The sequence below is a fragment of the Lepisosteus oculatus genome, chromosome 11 (assembly GCF_040954835.1).
Source record: "Lepisosteus oculatus isolate fLepOcu1 chromosome 11, fLepOcu1.hap2, whole genome shotgun sequence".
Taxonomy (NCBI): domain Eukaryota; kingdom Metazoa; phylum Chordata; class Actinopteri; order Semionotiformes; family Lepisosteidae; genus Lepisosteus; species Lepisosteus oculatus.
In genome coordinates, this window is record NC_090706.1 from 12,703,101 (window position 1) to 12,721,793 (window position 18,693).

At 37.9% G+C, this 18,693-nt stretch overlaps 2 protein-coding genes across 2 annotated transcripts; one reads left to right on the forward strand and one right to left on the reverse strand.

Moving 5' to 3' along the window:
- Positions 1-3,979: 3,979 nt before the first annotated feature.
- airim (AFG2 interacting ribosome maturation factor) lies at positions 3,980-7,866 on the reverse strand (the record flags this gene model as incomplete). The annotated part of the gene is made up of 5 exons (XM_015349260.2): positions 3,980-4,576; positions 5,132-5,250; positions 6,049-6,228; positions 7,060-7,319; positions 7,819-7,866. Coding segments are annotated over 5 exons (648 nt in total), but the record flags the coding sequence as incomplete, so codon positions are not given.
- On the forward strand, positions 7,313-17,180 carry cdca8 (cell division cycle associated 8). Its single transcript, XM_015349259.2, has 11 exons — positions 7,313-8,071; positions 8,637-8,744; positions 9,057-9,185; positions 9,607-9,641; positions 9,746-9,818; positions 10,332-10,411; positions 10,683-10,768; positions 11,851-11,943; positions 13,233-13,362; positions 16,257-16,343; positions 16,678-17,180. Exons 2-11 carry the CDS (start codon positions 8,654-8,656, stop codon positions 16,705-16,707), a joined length of 834 nt encoding a protein of 277 aa, XP_015204745.1. The 5' UTR covers positions 7,313-8,071; positions 8,637-8,653; the 3' UTR covers positions 16,708-17,180.
- The last annotated feature ends 1,513 nt before the right edge of the window (positions 17,181-18,693 follow it).

Genomic DNA, 18,693 nt, shown 5'->3' on the forward strand with positions numbered 1-18,693 from the left:
ACAGTTTATCTTAAATTGACATGGTTTTCTTCAACTGGTAAAGCAATCATACTGTACTAAGTGTAACGCTGAATATTTTAGTTTGTGTTCCAGTGTAACAGGGCATTGCCTGAACTTTTTACTCCAGATTCAGGCATCTCTGCCCTCATCAATGACTCCAATTCAGCTCGACCAGTCAAGGGGCTGTGTAGCTGTCACTTCCCATGTCAGACAAACTTTCTAGATTGGAGTAACATGGAATAATCCACTAGAAACGGCTTCCTCACTATTTACTGGATGTTGCTTTATCAACTAGAAAAGATACTGTTTGATCTTATCCTATCTTTCCTTTAGGAAAATGTAAACTTTTTCATCAGCTTTTCTTGTCATTTAATTACACAATAGAAAGCTAAATGTTTCTGATTAAATGGCAGCAACTATTACTTCAACAATATACATTTTTTTCTAGCATAAGAATAATGCAGAGGTGCTCGCCTCCAGTCCTCCAGTCTTTACATCTCCAGTTTCTTAAGAACAATTGAAAGACTTCAACTTGACCATGCAAGTGGGTTCCGTCAGGTAATTAAGGGGTCAAGTTAAAAAAAAAAACAGAAACATTCTGGCTTTCCACAGGGTATGGCTGAAGAAGGTTATTTACAAAACATATTTTACTGTGTGATGAATACATGTAAAAAAATATATGCAAAATAAGAATCTCTCATGGGGGTTTATGTTTTGCCAGCAGTAAGGTTTTACACAAATTGTTTCATATGCTAGGATTTTTATAAGAACTTTCAATATATACCAACTTTTGCAGAGCAACCACAACAATCTTGGCTACACATTTTCAGACCCCTTTTAACTTGCACAAACTCCCTCCTTAGGAAAGTGTTTTGTAAGTACTAACTAAATTAATTTTATTCAGAACAAAAGGTCTCATTAAAATATGTACATACAACACTGTAGGGAATCTTGTTATATTCTTTCTTAATACTCTGATAAAAATAAAAGATCAGTGGTACAAACTGACAGGTAACTAGGATGTGCACAGCAGATTAAGGGTGAAGAGGTCTAGGTGCGATGTTCTGGGCAGGAATGTCTGGTCACTAAAGAACTGCACTTGTAGAGATTGATGGCAACACTGCCTTTATCCTTACTGTGCTTGCTCCCAGGTCCTTACCTGCTGCCCTTCCTCTGTGCTCATTACTGCTGTACAGGGGCACATCAAGAGATGAGACAGTGATTGATGCCACAGATCCTGCTTGCACGAATTCAGCCCCACTGGGCATTTGTGGGATGACATGTGACATCTAGGGCTCAGAGACCAGAGAACAGAGGCACATGCTTATCCAGGATGTACAGGGACTGTATGAGAGGAACAGAACAAAATGCTACAAGACAGAACCTGTAACACAAAGCAGTACAGATGTACAGCTCACATTGTTTCCAGTGGTGATCACACATGCTACTAGGCTGTGAAATTCACACTAGAGCGCCTGTTGGTCCACCCTGAAGATGACAAATGTAAAACAACACAAGGAACATACTGTAGCACTATTCTGTATAACCAGTCTGAGCAATATAATGTCAGTGTACCTGCTACACACTACATTTTCTTGCTGGTAACTTTGTGAATGTGTTGCAATTACTGTATAAATAAGAACAGGAGGAAATGAGGAGGTAATTTGTCATATATATTGCATATTGCATATATAAGTTTCTTCTGATAACCACTAATTGGAATAGCAGACCCTTGAAACTCACAATGCAAAATTCGGAATCAGCAATTTTAATCAGTGAGTAAAGATGTTGACGTTTCTTTAGGCAAGAGACAAACTGCGTTTTGAAGCTTGCGAACTTGTGAATGTCTCTGTGGTGTTTCAAAGGACATTTTTCACGCCAACCAAAATCGTTAGTCAGAGTTTCTTAGTAGGTGATGACTTTTGATGGCCGTATGCAGTTAATTATTCTGAATAGAAAATTCCTAGGTGTTTAGCTGCTCTGTTCCTTCAGCTTTAATTTAAATTTAGCTTTTTCAGAAGTAGCTTTATGTATCACTTTTTTGGAGTTGCTAATTTTCCATGCAATATATTTACTATACAGTAATGAATCTAAAAGGATTGCAAACCTAAATCTTTGGCTTTGTGACTGAAAGACATTTCATGTCCAGATACTGCCTCTGCGTGACCTTATCTGCTTAGAAACGTTAAAATTGAGAGCACAGTTTTAGCCTCCTTAGAGGTGGGTCTTTTTGAACAGTTTGTCTGGATGAAATTAAAGCATGTTTTGTCATCTGTATACATGTGCTATATCTTAACTACACCATTTACAGTATTTTTTTTTCCAAAGATGCGTTAGGAATCAATTTCTTTGGGCTTCTCCAGATTTCATTCTGATGCCTTAAAATTAAATGTGATCAGCAAAAGGTTATACAGTAGAACGTCCTCTTTTCATCAAGTCAAAAACAATTTTGAGAGACTTACTTGATGACAAAACAGTGTCAGCTCTGTATGATTGTTTTCTTATGCCCTGCAGTAGCTTCGGTAACTGTTTATTGGTTTCGGAATGTCTTAAATCTGAAATGTACAACTGGTTTGGTTCAGGTTGGAACATTTGACTGGTTAGAACCAGATAACATGCAAACAAAGTTCTTTAATACTGTAGCTGTATTAGCTCCTAGATACTTTTCTTTTGATGTGACAAACTCTGCACAGAATTAAGTCTCCAGTGAAACGGCCAGTTGTGGGCAAGAATTGGTAAATCATGCAGGACAACACAATCAGTCAAATAGACAGAAATAACCGTAGTTTGCAAAATTGGAAAGCTTATGTATAAGGAACATTCACATCAGGGCTCTGCTACCAGTTTTAGTTTTAACAGTTTCTTCTTTCAAAACTCTGCAGTTGCCCTAAATAAATTCAAGCTTTCCTTAAACGAACCCCATGCTTTGTCTAGAGGTCTTTTTTTTTTCTTTTTGACATTGCAAGTCTTCATAATATCATGTGTATCGCGCCACACAAAGGCCTGGAACATGGCCAAAGTTGGCTGTTTATATTATGTGAAATTAGAAAATGCCAGGCCACTTCAAAATCATTGTTTACGTTGCAGACCTGAGCAAAATCTGTTTCAGCTGTTGAGGCACCAACAGCCAATCGCCACTTAAGATGAAAGCAGAGAACACGATGTCCCGTTTGTGATGTCTAAAAAACAACAAGTGACTGGAGATCGTGACATCTCAAAAGCACAACACTGCCACTAAATTTAATTTACACGCACCTCTGCAGGTGGGTCAGAAATTAGACCTGCACAAGCAATTGTGCTTTAGAAAATCATCCTGAGCTCTTGATGTCTGTAGCTTTTCAGAAAGACAATGCTGCCACCTAAAGGACAAACATGAAACACAATTCAGATGCCCATACTGTACAGTAAAAATGAAATACTCCTGTAGTCTACTTTAACTCAAAGGGTTCTTTGGACTGCCATCACAAAATAAGGAAATTTCTATTAATCACAGGCTTTGGTAGCCTTTAGCTGATATTACAGAAGTTTACTTTGGTGAGTCTTAAACACGGACTCTCCAGTATATGCTCTGTATTCAGCTTGTTCTATGAATCCATTACAGTCTGTCGAAAGACCAAAATCATTTCCTATCCTGTATTCTCCTGCTCTGGTTCTCATTAGCCTAAGGACTAAACTCCTGACTGTCTTGGGCAAATATTACGGTTATATCAGGAGTTAAGAACACTAGAGGTATTTCATTATCGTCAGTACTCTGGAGATGTAAACTTGGTTTGGCGTAACAGTCAACATCATCCAAAATGACAAAATAAGTTGTAGCACACAACGGAGACAGTTTTGCTTTTAGCATATTACATTAAAGTTCGTGGTCTACCCCCTGCACTCAATGTGGGCAAAGATCTCTCTCAGGATTTTCAGCTTCACAGCAATCACGATTTTCCATGATCCTGGATGACATAAAAAATTTAAAACCACAAGAACATTTTCTTCACGTCTGAAATTTTAATCAGTCTCAGAAGTAGAAATCAGTCAGAATGAACGTTTTGACCGCAAAACAGCTATCCTCAGCTTTTGAATGTGTTTTGTATGTGATACAGGAAAGAGCGTTTTGAACAGAGACTCTCCTCAGAGGCGGTTTCAGTCATGTTTAATTGGAATCTGGAGCCCTGTCACTGCTTCTTTTCCAGTCCACAATTCTACACAGTGGAAAACTAAGAAGAAGCACATTGAGTACTGAAATCACAAGGCCCTGGTTTACAAAGAGGGTGGTGAGTGTCTGGAACACAATGATCCCTCAAAAATCAGTTGGGCGAAATCTGTTGTTCTATAATCTTCTAACAACCAAAGGAACAAGATGGGCAGATGGAAGTCCCTTTGTTTATAGGTTTTCACATGTTTTTGTTTCCCGTGCTCCTCTAAATCATGGGATAATCCACTTGAATTTTGGAATCCCACTGTCATCTCACTGTGCAGAAATGTCAGGGGCCTCTCTGTGGATTCCTTCAAATACACCATTTATCCCCTTCTTCAGCTCACTTTCAATAGGAGTCCACAAAAAATGAAACCTTCATCAATGCATCTGAAAAGAATTAGAAGTACATTCTAATGTTAGATTCTCATATTAATCACAAAATTCTAATTGACATTGAACACCTCCTTTGGAATCTTATTTCAGGCTCAAAACTCATAGTTGTGCAGCAGTGTGCGAGCTCATTCAAATTCCAGATGTTATGGATCTTTGCACAGATATATCCTAAATAAAATATTTATTTTATTTATTTAGTTTTGAAAATTACTAACAACTATCAAAATCCCAGCTGGGACAGCAGGCTAAAATACTGTTCTACCAATATTGATCTGTAATTCATTTTTGTGCCCTGTGCCCATCTTAAAAAAGTGACTAACCTCATCATGCCTTTACCAGTTCTTTTTATGATTTTTATCTTATTTTTAAAAGAATTACATGTGGCACATTAAAGTCACTCAATAAAATTACAGTCTTTTTTTCCCCGATTCGAGAGAATCAACATTTTTGGTCAAAACAACTGCAGAAGCGATGGGGGTATTTCTCACTGTAGTGTGCAGTTCCTGAGTTGTCCATTGCAACGGAAATTTTATTTAACACAATTATTACCTGACACAAATCCCTCTCTGTCTGGTTGTGACAGTGCGCCCCAGGACTGGGAGATGGTCTGTAAGTCTGACGAGCTGTCAGGTTTTATAGATTGAAGAAACAATTTCCTCTTCAAGAACCTTTATAGATAGTTAAGGATCAGGCAAGCATTTATTTCCAGCTGTGAACATCACAAACTTAAGATTCTGACCAATAGCCAGCTTAAAGAATTTTCGCCATGTCTCAGATATTTGTCTGGAACAAATTGGATGCTCTCTCTACCTCTGCTGAAGCATCAGAAAATTCGCTTGCAATAAAAAAGCTCTAAGGACAGCTCATCCATTGGTTTAAATCTTTTCATTTTCTTGCTGAGCATAGCATGTTTGACATGAGGTCATCGCAATACACGTTAACTTAATTATCAACAGTAACTGCTTTATCTAATTCAGGATTGCAGGTGAGCCCAAGTCTACCCCAGTAAGCCATGGACACAAGGCAGGACACAACCCGAAAGGGATGTCAGCCAATTGAAGGGCAGACAGACACAAGCAGGAACACACTCACACCAGGGCCAGCACACTTTACAGGCCATGTAAACTATTACTTTAACAATATTTACAATGCCTTTAACTTGCAGTATCTGTTCAGGCACCTCACCGCTTGGAATGAAGTTTCCATATTAATGGTCTGTACTTATTTTTTTGTGACACCCCAGATTTTGATAATATATTTACTAGTAACTATTCCTGAAGGATATAAAAAGATCAGGACACTACTGCCCTGAGCTGAACAGGAGCATGTTCGCTGTTTGTTTTTTCGCAATAATTTAGAATCTAACCTTTAGCGTGAGTTTTAATGGTTTCAAACCATACTCAGCGTCCAGTGTTTAAGGTGGAGAAAAAACAGGAAAAAGGAAAAGCAGAATCGGGGAAGGATACTGGTCACGGTAGAACCTATCGATGTCCTGCAGCCACTCCAGCATGTCTGCGACCGAAGGAGAGAGAGCAGATCTCTCCACGCACGCCGCCAGACCCACTGCATCTCCGTTTTGTTCATACAGCTGGAACACCGCCATCACCTGGTTGCTGATGGCATCCCGCACTGACTGCAGCGCACTCCTGGAACGGTCAGGCAGAGAAATGAAATGAGGTAGAACTTTGAGCAAGATAGATACAGACAGATGCACAGCCTAGTCCTGTGAAAGCAAGCATTTACAAGCCCACAGGAACTGTCCATAGCTTCTCATGGTGCATTATGACATGTGGTTGATCACACATTGCACAGTGTCAAAACTCCAAGGTGCAGCAGGATATTCTGTCTGTTCTATTGTGTTCTCAGTGCTGGTGCTGCACCAGGATTTGCTCTGAGACTACACCCGTGTGAAGGGCTCTGTACGCCATGGACTGGGCGTGAATGGTGAATGGCTCTGCAGACTGGAGACTGGGCCCAAAGGGTTCTGGCCCCCTGCCTGTGTAGGCTGCAGTACACTACTGTAATGCAGACCTGTTTTTCCTTTCAGGTATCTGTTGTAACATCAACCAGCATGAGTCCTACAGACGCACACAGGTCAAACTAATGGCGGCTTCCATCTGCACTGAAGCCCTTCATAGTCCACAGAAAACTGCACAGCAATGCTTTCCCATGAATCACTACTCGAAAAGCACTGCTAAAAGATATCCAAACACCTGAACTAATGAAAGGAAACCATGAGCCTCCCCTGGCATAGCAGGTTCAAGGTTTCCAAGCTGCACTCTTTTACAAGCCAGCACCTGCTCAAATACATTTCAAGTAATAATGAAACATACTGCTAACGCCATTTCATAGTTATCAGTGTGAGCTCCGTCAACGGACGTCTATTAAGTCACCGCTTTCCTGTGAAGGGATTGTTTTGAGTTTTGAATAGAAAATGAAAAATAAAAATAAAGAGTGACTCGCACACAGGTTCTTACAGTTTCTCCCCCAGCTTTAGCAAGAGCGTGTCAGCCGCGCGGAGGAGCTTGTACTGCAGGCGGCGCTGCAGCCCGGGGAAGCGGCCCAGCGCGGTGCGGTTCAGACTGACGGCGTCCAGGGCGGCGAGCTGCTCCGCCAGGTTGTCCAGCGAGCCGAGCAGCGGCGCGCACTCTCCCAGCGCGGCGCTCCAAGCGCTCCGCTGCAGCTCGACCACCTTAAAGCATTTCTGTATCCCCTGCTGCAGCTGCGGCAGAGCGGACTTCGACATGGTCGAAAAGAGGTTATATTATACAGGCGGTCCACAAATTATCCTCCCTGATGAGCCACAGAAGCACAACAAGACAGAAAAGCGGAGTAATGGTGCGCCCATCCAACACTTATGTTAACTGTCAACACACGCAACCATCTTTGTCAAGATACGGTAGTCTTTGATTAGTTGCATGTCTGTATTTTAGCATCGCATGGATGTTCGCCGTTTCAGAACTGTAATAAGGTTTACAAAATAAAATGTGTGTTAATGGTTCACAGATACAGCTCCGAGAGAAGTATAAATGCATTTACTTATCTAGCGGAGACTAATGCAAAGTTTCACGAAAGTGAGAGGCTACACGAGTACTACTTTTTAAAAAAAAAACTTTGATCGGCAGAACCATAAAAATTCCAGTCAAAATCACCTCTCACACAGAGAAAAAAGGACAGAATTTATTTTGTGATTTAAAAAAAAAAGCTGAAATCGGAACAACCAAACACAACACTACCTTCCAGAAGAAGCTACACGCGATTTCCGGGACCTGGTGCCGAAAACGTCATAGGCTTCACCGTTTTTAAATTCTATTGGCCAAGAGCGCTCTGCTCGGATTCCATTGGTTGAAGAAAAGAAGGAGCCTCTCGCGGTATCTTGGGACAATTTCATTGGCTGAGCTGCTGGGGCCGGGTTTGAAAATTTCAGTTACAACAGCGGCGTCCTGGCGGTGCATTAATATTTTTTATTTTTTTAATCGTAAAGAAGAGGTAAGTGAACGTTAAAAGAAGAGTTTGGGCATTTATGTCTGCTAAGCGTCTGTGTTGACATTTAAGGGTTTAGTGCAATGCCGCTGGACTTTGAAAAGCTGTGGGATATGAGTTTCTCTAGAGTTTTTGTGCCGTTCGTGTCCTGGCGCAACTCCAAAACAACATTTTGTTACCGTAGTTTACCGTAGTTTAATTACTTTCTAAGTAATAATTAAGAATAATAAGTAAGAATAATTTCTAAGTGTTTTGTTTGTCGAGATAGGACTAAATCTATGTTCCAGTTCCCGACAGCGTTATTGTATGTGCAAACGTATGTAGATCTGAACCAGCCGTGCAGTGTACAGTCTTTTATCACCTCGCAGAGTGGGAGAACTGGGCGTCCCCTAGTGTTTTGGTCTGATGCTTTGCGAGTCACTTTTTTTGTCGTAGATTTTGATTACATACAGATTTTAAAATAGGCACTGATAGCCTGATGATTTCTGTTCGGTGAGAGACATCGGGAATGACCACGAGTTTGTGCACACGAGTCAGTGTTAATTGTACTGTTATTCTTTATTTTATTCAGGATTCGGGTTTGTCGCCATGGCCCCCAAGAGGAAAACCAACAAAAGCCGAATCAACAAAACGAAAATGGAGAAGATGGACGCGTTTATTCGCGACTTTGACAATGAAGGTACATTTCTTATCAGGACAATGTCAACGAAGCTGTTTTGTTCAGTTGTCTTGTAGCACGAAGAATGCAATTTGTTGTTTAGAGCGTTAAAAAAGATGTGAGTGGCATGCAGGCCTCTGTAAATATATAAATAGTTAAAGGACTCCAGAGAGTTGGGAAAATAATTAAATTGACCAACCACCACCACCCATTTTTTTAAAAATCTGTGCCAAACATGTTTTCAGAGAAAAACAAAATCAACAAGAAAACGAGAATCTTATTGTCATTGGCAATTATTCATTTTATAATTCACCTGTGATGTTTCTTTTCCAGTTAAAAGCATTGTTGGTAAACTGAAAGAAAAGACCAAGAGCCTGATGAAAGATGCAGATAACCTCTACAACCTGGCTATTATCAAACTCTCCACAGCAGAGCGCCAAATCAACTGGATTGAATACTCAGGTGTGCAATGCAGTATCTGAGTCATTGCTGAAAGAGGATTAAAAATAGTTCTTTGCTTGTCGCATGGGAAAATCAACATGTAAAAATGCTCTGTTTCAGTTTGAACAAATTGAAGCTTATTTGCAAAGTCTTTGGACATGCTTCAGTTTTGTAAAGACTCAAACTATTGGGTGAATTTTCCCTAGGTTGTTCATTCATTTCAGACTGACGTAGTAGTTTCAGCTCTTTGATATTTTTGAAGTGGGGGACATGTGTTGTATACTTGCAAATTTGATAACCAAATAACACAGTACTACAATAGAGATTGGGCATAGAGTATTGATTTTCAACTTGGTTGAAAGAATACTTCGACTCAGTTAAAAGAACGCTGAACGTATAAGAACACTAATATTGATATTAACTAGTTATTACTTTTTTACAGCTCCAGAGAGAAAACCTGTTGAAGATATTACAAAGGTATGCTTGCTTTTTTCTTTTTCATAAATGCTTCTTTCAAGATATCCAAGGTATTTTATTTCCAGGATTTAAGCCTTTTAATTCTTTAAATCTTATTTTGAAAGAACCTGGGGATTGCAGATGTAGACAACATAGTATCAGAAGTGCAGATGATATCACAGAAGCCACAAGCAAAAGGTGAGTCATCATTGTGATATACTTCTTGACACAAGTGAAGGCAGACAGACCAGAATTTAAGCTGGTGGAAAGATGGTTTTATACTTTTTGCAGGTTTTGTATAAGACACATCAAGTCCAATAGGACTGTCACCATGTCACGTTCTCCTTTGATTCACCCCTTCGTTGTCTTAAAGGCTACTGCATGGCATCTGATGATGACACACACTGTCTTTAGTTTCAGGCACAACATTTGTCCTCAAAGTCTGTAATTAAAATTTGGGACTCTAAAATCACTCAGAATGCAAGTGATTTATAATTTGAAGAATGTGATTTGCAATTCACATGACTGTAATGTGCATGACTGTCATATTATTTTAATCTACAAAGATTGAACTTCTTATAATTAGGGTTATTCTTTCATTTATTTCAGGGACTCATCGATTTTGTATTCAATTTCTTTGTGGTTTCCCGTTCTTTTGAAGCTTAGTACCTACCTGTATAAGTCTGTTCTGATTGCTTACTTTCTTTTCAGGAAGCAAAATGAAAGAAGGCAATGGAGCAAAGACTGAGGATGAAGAAAATAGGTTGAATAACCAGTCATCCACTAGGAAGGTTAGCATTGTGATGATATTCGAATAATACCGTTTCTTAGCATGCAAAAAAAGTAGCTACATTTTTACATGGCAAATTAAACATTGTTCCCTTTCCCCCCCTAATAGTTCAGGTCCTTTGCTCAGACTGTGCTAATTAAGTAGAAGGTTCAAGTTTCTATTTTTTATCTTAAGAAGCTGATTATTCACTTTACATACCCCTTATGATTTTGTGATACAGCATAGTACGTTAATGTACTTCTTTTGTGTTAAGTTATCCTTGTTTCCCTCAGGGAAGAAAATCGACAAAAAGGAACCCTACAACTAGCAAAAAGAACAGAGCTCTTTCGATCAACAAGCAAAATACTTCAATAAGAAAGTAAGAGTACACAATTTTTAGCAACTGCGTTTACTTGTGGCATCATCTGTGGTTTGTGATTAACCGGCCATGTTCATTTTTATGGTGCACCCTTTAGTATAGTAAAGCTGTTATTTGCACTGACTTTCTTTGTACACATTTTACACATTATTGCTTGTTGGTCATCGTAAATAGACCTTTTATCAATGCTGTAAAACCAGTGTTTTGTGAAAACGAAGGACTTTCTATGGCCCTCTTGGACATTTTTGCATGGTTAAGGAATAGTTTAAAAAGGATCTTTATTAATAGACGTTTTAATTATGGTAGAGGGAAAAAGCCAACATGGTGGATTGTTTTTTTAAATTGCGTCACAAAATCATTTTATTGATTTATAAGCTTTTAAAACAAAATCACTTTATAACTGATTAATGTGTAATAACACTATACATTATGTACATATCATTTAGGCAACAAAACAGCACAAATGAAATCCACAGGTTTATTTATTGGGGACACTTGACAACAGCTGGCAAAACTCCTAGCAGTGTCCTGCTCAGCTTTTCTTATCAAAGCAGCCTGTGCCCGTATGAGTTTTCCTTTTCCAAATATTCGGAAGATATTCTACCTAAATGCCATTAAAGACTGACCAATTAATATAACCAATGGGAAATCCTGTACAATAAAAGTTGTCAGGTGACATCCATCTACAAAAATTGTTGCCATACGCCAAAAATCATCACAGATACTGTGAAAATATCTTGCCCGTTAAAAAAACCTTAAACAAGGAAATTCAAATCTGGCTTCATCTTATTTAAAACTCACTCGTTTTTTTAAATAACTGGTAGGATTTAGTACATCACGTATAAATCAACATCATTTAGTTGTATGCACATCAGCAATGTCAGCATTTCATTTACCAAAAAGGCTACTAGTTTTCTTCTGTGTAGTTTAATACTTTGAATTTCATCTTGCATGTGCTTGGTTTGCACAGTGGTGTCAGTAGGAAAAGTAAAGGGAAAAGGCTGTCTGTATTATATATTTATAATTTTTCGTTTTCATGTGGATGCAGAATGTCGTTATCCGTTTACCTTCTTTGTGATCAGGTCTACAAGGAGACCTCTTAAAACTCCAGCCAGAACGATAGACTCTTCTATTCTGGGACCTACACCTCTCATCACTCCTAAGTTTGACTCAAGGTAAATGAACAAGCTCTTTTTCTGTTTGGGAAACAGTGCAATGTCCGTTAGTCATGAGTTTACTGTATAAACTTAAAACTTTGCTGTGACAGCATATTCCCCAGCTTTTTTTTACCACCAGCTTCATGAAATCACAAAGTTCAGAAACAGTCATGCAACCATCTTGCAATAAACGCCTCTAATGAATGATTTTAAACTTTATTGCACTTGGATATTTTCTGTGCTTCATGCTTCATGCTAAATCTCACTACAAGCTCCTAACTGGAACGGAGCCACAAAACTGAATGGAGGTAACCTGAGAAGACAGACATTTTTTTTATCCAGATTGTTCGGAAAATGAAATTCTGATAATGGTACACTGCCTTACTTGGAGTATGCCAGTGCCTGAATCCTATCTACATACTCTAGAAGGCATTGCAAACAAAACAATTGCACCATCCTGGTGTGCAAAGTTCAGAGGAACTTAAGTGAAAAATTCTCCTTTCACCAATTATTGGCTTTTTTGGGTTAATAATGATGCTGTGATTTTTAGTTTTTGATATTTCCATGTAGTTTTTGCAGACATTTTACTCAAAAAATTATTTATAAATGTATATACATTTTTTTAAGTGTACCATTTTGCTAAATGGTACATGCAAAAGAGAAGGGTGAATACTTTAGCATGTACCATTTAACAAAGATGGGAAGCTACCTGCTTAAATGTCTTGTCTTTTGTCCAGAGATGCATGTTTACTATAGAATGCGGCTCTGTTTCAAGGTTCATGGTTATTTCATTGACTTTCAAAATGCCAAATGGCTGTTTTGTCAGCAATAGAGCCACAAACTGAATACAGAATACAAGGATATTTTTATATTGACAATGAGTTACTATACCTTATGATGAAGTAATGTTACAGAAATGAGTAAAAAAAAAGCTTTTGATTTGATGCATTTTAATATCAGAACAATATTCATTAAGTAGTGATCTTTGTTGAATTTGCTGTAGACCTAACATTTGCTTTTATTTCAAATCTTTTGACGTTATTTGATGATGCTTTCTGAAATTAAAAATTGACTCCTTTGACAAGCATTTCCTAGCGGGCATACTCGTAGTAGTGACAGTTTGCATTGCACTTGGATATTTTTATCCTTTTTTTAAGTTTCTTAACCTTCCAAGAATAGTCTGCTAGCATTGCACCACAGTCCTGTGTCTTCCACTGAGTGAATGCAGCTGAATTTTGCATTTCTTTGCCCTGAAAGGTGATCCTACCCTTGGTTATATTCCTGAAAGCTTTTCTGTATTTCCACAGACTTCCAAAAACCCCCGCTTTGAGAGGCCCAAGGCACAAAGAGAGGGTGTACAGCATTTCGGTGAATGGCAGCCCCATTGGAGCCGGAAGTAGTGATATTATAATCAGTGTTCCATCTGGAAATGGAGAGGTAAGAATTTTAAGGAAATGGTGTGGATGCACACAAATTATTGTGATGCCTTTTCCTAATATCTGTGGACTAATCCTTTCCTCAAATTGTATTTTAATGGATTTGTTGTAACCATGGTTTGGTTTTAGTCTGCTGCTGTGGGAGATGGTTCTGTGGCATTCTATATTGAAATCTAACAATAGACTTAACTCATTAACTACCTTGGAATTCCAGATTACTGACCCCCCCCCCCCCCACCCCTCCCCTAGGCTGCTTATTCAATATGGCTGCCTGTATTCTAAAGGTTCAAAATCTCTGGCTTGAGTTAAATGTTGACAGTTTTTACTTTTTCTTTAATCGCATTTTTTGTTATTAATCACTACAGGTATCTAATACCTATGTTTTCTTAAATACCTCTCCGGCCAGTAGTAGCTGAAGAGGGGCTAGACATAGTGGAGACTATTGACAGGGGGCAATTTAGTCAAATGCATAAATGAATGTTGATGTTATTCATTAGCTCCTCCACCCCGCACTCCCACACACATTCACAAGCACTGTTAGCCTTCAGCACACAGTAGATTCACATACTAGAGAACTGTATATGAATAAATGACTCAAATTAGCAGGAATATTCTCAGTTTAAAGGGCTTAGTTACTTATAAAAACAAATGACAAATTGTAATTATCACCTTTACATTATAGTAAATTTAATTTTAATTCTTTTATATTCTTCTATTAACTCTTCTAGATTAAAGCTCCAAAAGTATTTATCATGAAAGCAAGATTAATGATGGATACATAATTTTAATATTTACAAAAGTGGGCCTAATGGTTATATTAGCATTCTAACCTTTAATGTACACCAACGTAGTGTGATAAATGTAAAAGCATTTTTGCCACAATGTTGATTTGCCATGAATGGATGTGCAGATAGTCTAATTTCTTTGTTTTTGCTGCCCTGTGTAACTCTTTCTGAATAAGCACACCTTGTAGTTCAGGTTTGATTTTTCAATCAGGGGTACACCCCTGCTCGTTTCAAGAAACGCCCTGGGAGTTTTAATGACCACAGAGAGTCAGGACCTCGGTTTTACATCTCATCCGAAGGACAGCGCCTGTTTACAGTATAGTGTCCCCGTCACTACACTGGGGCATTATGACCCACATGAGCCGCAGGGTGAGCGCCCCCTGCTGGCCCCACTAACACCTCTTCCAGCAGCAACCTTGCAGGGTGATATGGCTGCTGGCTATATATATGTATGTACTCTTCCTCACAGCCTCTCTGTTGCTCACTTGCTCCCTGAAGTCAGTTTGTGTCTAACCTGTCATGGTCTTGTTGAGTATAATTGTACTGACAAGGGTCACTTCTCTGATATGATGGAGAGGTCTGGGGAGGTGAAGTAATTATCAATATGCACTACATGGCCATTGATTAGAAAGCAACCTTCCTTTAAGTTTTTCTTTGCTGTAGCAATAGGCTCCACTGGTGTTTATGTTCAATATGTGTATATTTTATTGCACGAGGAGTCAACCAGGATGAAATTCTTGATTAAAATTTTTTTTTTTTGCTTTGCACATACTGGTGGAAGTAGTTTGCTGCTGGAAGAAACCATCTTCGGAAGAATGGAAAAATCACAATTGAAATAGTTTTTGTTTTGGAAATTTTGCAACACTGTCGAGAAGGTGGTGAATTTGAAATAGCTGCGTAAATGGATTGATGCCTCTCAATATGCAATGTGACTTAAACTGGGGGTCTGACTAATGTACTCCAGTAGTTGGGAATTTTATATTTGGCTCCAATACCTGTGGCTTTTTTGATTCCCAGAATTTCCTTGTGGTGTATGGGCTTCCAGTCATAGAAATGGGAGTGTGAGGCGAATGTTCTGGTTTGGACCAATTATTTTACATAACTGGTTCTAGAACAGTTGGCTCAATTACATCACTGGGGGGAAAAAAAGATAGAGGCACACAACTACTCTGTACCCTTTAAGGGGCATATTATGAATCATCAAAGTCTCTCCTGCTGTTGTAGAACTCGCTCTTTCTGCTTGATGGTTCCCTCTCACCTGCACACTCTCCTCCATTGCTATAGTGGCTCACTCCTCCTGTGCATTTTCAAACCTCTCTTAATCCTCACTAGTGCATCCAAGAAATTCATCACTGTCACTATCTAGTTGAATTCCAGCTCTTAATAATTAATACACACTTGTTAGTAATTTCCCTCATTTTATTTCTCTCAACTCTGTCTCTTAACATGGCATGCATTATAATTATTTTAGAAGACCTAGCTAATTTCTGTTTATTTCTATCAAAAAAAGGTAGAAAATATTTTCCCTAATGCATTGTCAACACATTTTCCTAGGTGTTCTAGAGTGTTAAGTCGCCCAAGGCAGTTTAGGGGTTAAAGTAAGGATTGCATGCAAATTTAATTCAGTAACATCTTAAGTGTAAGAGAAAAGGTCACTCCATTTATATGGTCTCTCAAAGTCTTTTGCCCTTTGATATCAGGGTTGTTGCATTTGAACAAAATCCTCAACTGCAGTCATTTGTAGGAAGTGTAGATACGAGTTTAGATTAAGCTTTTAATCTGAGTGATGTCAAAGGTATAATCATTCAATGTTTTTTTTTAATTTCATGGAATTGGGTCATTTTATAGAAGTAATATGACCACAGAGGTTAAAATGGGTTTAACAGCCTGTAGGACATGGACATATTCACTCATGCCTGATTTTTATTGTAGCTATTTCTCTCACATTGAGTTTCATTGCAAATGGGAGGTCAAGTCGAAACTGCCCTTTTATTGATTTTCATTTGTTATGGCACTTTAAAAATAAGTGTTTCAGCCCTTGTAGCTGCCTTAAGGCATTAGCTAATTTCTACCCATCTAATTATTTAAATGATTTTTCTCTTTTTACCAGAGCATTCAGCTGTTGGCAAGTCAAATGGATTCTGTAGATCTAAGTCAGTTCAATGAAGAGGCATTGAAAAGTATGAGATTGCTACAGGTAAGTTACTATTCCATTAAATTATTATACGTGTTAGAGCATTGCTCTCAATGCCCGTGTTGCATAGAAAGTAAGTTTTTATTAAGCTCTGTTAGGTACAGATAAATTGTGGCTGCATTAGTCATTGCAGTTTCATGGTTTAGGAGGATTAATTTAGGTAGTTCATTATCAGTCAAAAACTGCACAAACCTATTTCTCAACACCTACAATTCAGTATATTTTGCTAGTTTTCACCCTGTATGCTATTTTAATTATCATATTTGAACTAAATATTCACCTTTTTTAGTTAACATTGCATTTATACATTATTAACAAACTTCTGTTTTTTTTCTAGAATCGTCTTACAGCTGTACTTGAGAAGTAACCTAAAAAGTAACCATTGCTTAATTCTTGTATATTTTCACCATCTACAGCTTATTAATATTTTTATGTATTCAATTTCCTTTTAGAATTTACCTGTGTAACGTCTAGCATTGTTAAACATTTTGTATTTTAGAAAGCTGAACATATCATGAAAATATCTAATGAAACTCTAGTGTACAAAAGTTATAGACTTTAGAATTGTATAAATCACATGACTAACAGTAGGTTTGGAATATTTTCTGAATTGTTCATTGTGTGTCAAGTCTTTGATGGTTATTATACTGTGTGAACCTAAGCTGTGTGATGGTAATGTTTCAGCTGTTTTGTTTTTAAGTAGTTTTTAAATAGCAAAGCTGTTTAACTGCATTTATGGGATATTAAATACTGTACATATTTTTTCTAGTTCAGTTCTGAATGTAAACATCCAGTTAGTTTATCTATAATAAACTCATTACAGCCTCTTCCATTTTTAAACTAACTTGTGATTTTTTTTCATTTGCACCTGTGAAAGTAATTTTGAGCCATTTTCGACATTTATAGATGGATTGGAATAACAAGTTATACTTGAACCCAGTTGGATTACAGAATTGAGTCATAGTGTGAAATGTTTCATTAATAGTAATGACACACTGACTTTATATTTAATGAAAGTAAATTTGTGTTTAGAAAGCCTTTTGATTTCAAATCACTCTAATAAAATCTGATTAATGAAGAATGTAAACCATGAACATTGATTATTACCAGGCTCGTAAAGGTATTTACGATTGAATTGTCTGTTTAGTCAGTGAAAGCCACGTGAGTTGAAGTACATTAAAGTGGGATTCATTACTTGTATTGCGACTGTAATATGTATGATAGTGTGTTGTCTAATATCTGTTGTAGTGTGAACTGATGCCAGTACTGCACTGCTTCCTTTTTTATTTTTAATAGCAAAATTATAAATCAAGTTAGTCAGATCTGTGATTTTGTAGGGAAAGTCTCCTTAAATGCAGTTCTTATTGTAAAGGACAGTTGTGATTTCACAAGGAGCATTTCACTGCATGATGGATCAAAAGATTTTCTAAGAATTCTATTACGTTTCCGCTATTTATAATGAACAGATATACTGGTTTATCATTCTACATAGACTTCTGCTTTTTAATGTGAATAATTATGGAGCACCTTACAGTGATGTTCATTTTTTAAAATATACTAAGTATCAAAACATTTTATGCATGTATGTGCTTGAAAATACTGTTTATGGATTTAGGATATTGATTAGATTTAAGTTTGACATGTATTACCACTAAATCACCTCATTAGTGAGGGAGTTGGATGGGTATGAATGATGTGATTTACTAGGCTGCTCATTTGACAATTTAAAAGTAAGAGAACATAAAGCAACCAATATTTACCATATGAATATCATTTCTTAAGTATGTTGGCTGTTGGACTAAGCCTGCATACTGTTGTTTGCCATCTGGCATGTTCACATCTAGAACAAACAGCCAAAAAGAATGGGCCACAAGTCAGACGCTCACTGTGGCCAGTTAGTATGTCTAAATTTGGTGGTTTGGAGCGTGTAGTTATGGAACTCCACCTGTTGTTAGGGATCATAACTTACAGTAGTTCCATTGCACTACATTGCTGCTGGCCTGATCGTTGATTTATGGTACAAAAACCCATGGGTGATAATAGTGCAACATTCTAGCAAGACCGTGCATGTCCCATGCTGCTTCTGTAGCAATGGCTTTCTTGGGAGAGGCGAAAGTGTTGTAGAACATTTGGGGACAATCTTTAATCAAGTGCAAATGGTTACTTAAAGACATGCAACTTATATTCCATCCAGATGTGGCCATGGATGCTATTAGCCTAAAATTATAATTTTTTTCAATTTCTTTTCAAGATTAGTTTGTGCTCCAGATGGGAGCTCGGTTTGGGATTCTGTGGGACCAAGCCTAGTTGGTACATGTGCAGGACATTTTGTCTCTTGTGGATGTGTGTATTA

Bases quoted from the DNA above. Each gene is read 5' to 3' on its own strand.
- cdca8 (XM_015349259.2), top strand. From the start codon at position 8,654: ATGGCCCCCAAGAGGAAAACCAACAAAAGCCGAATCAACAAAACGAAA. The intron at 13,363-16,256 runs GTAAGAATTTTA...TCTTTTTACCAG, and splicing joins TTCCATCTGGAAATGGAGAG to AGCATTCAGCTGTTGGCAAG. The intron at 16,344-16,677 runs GTAAGTTACTAT...TTTTTTTTCTAG, and splicing joins AAAGTATGAGATTGCTACAG to AATCGTCTTACAGCTGTACT.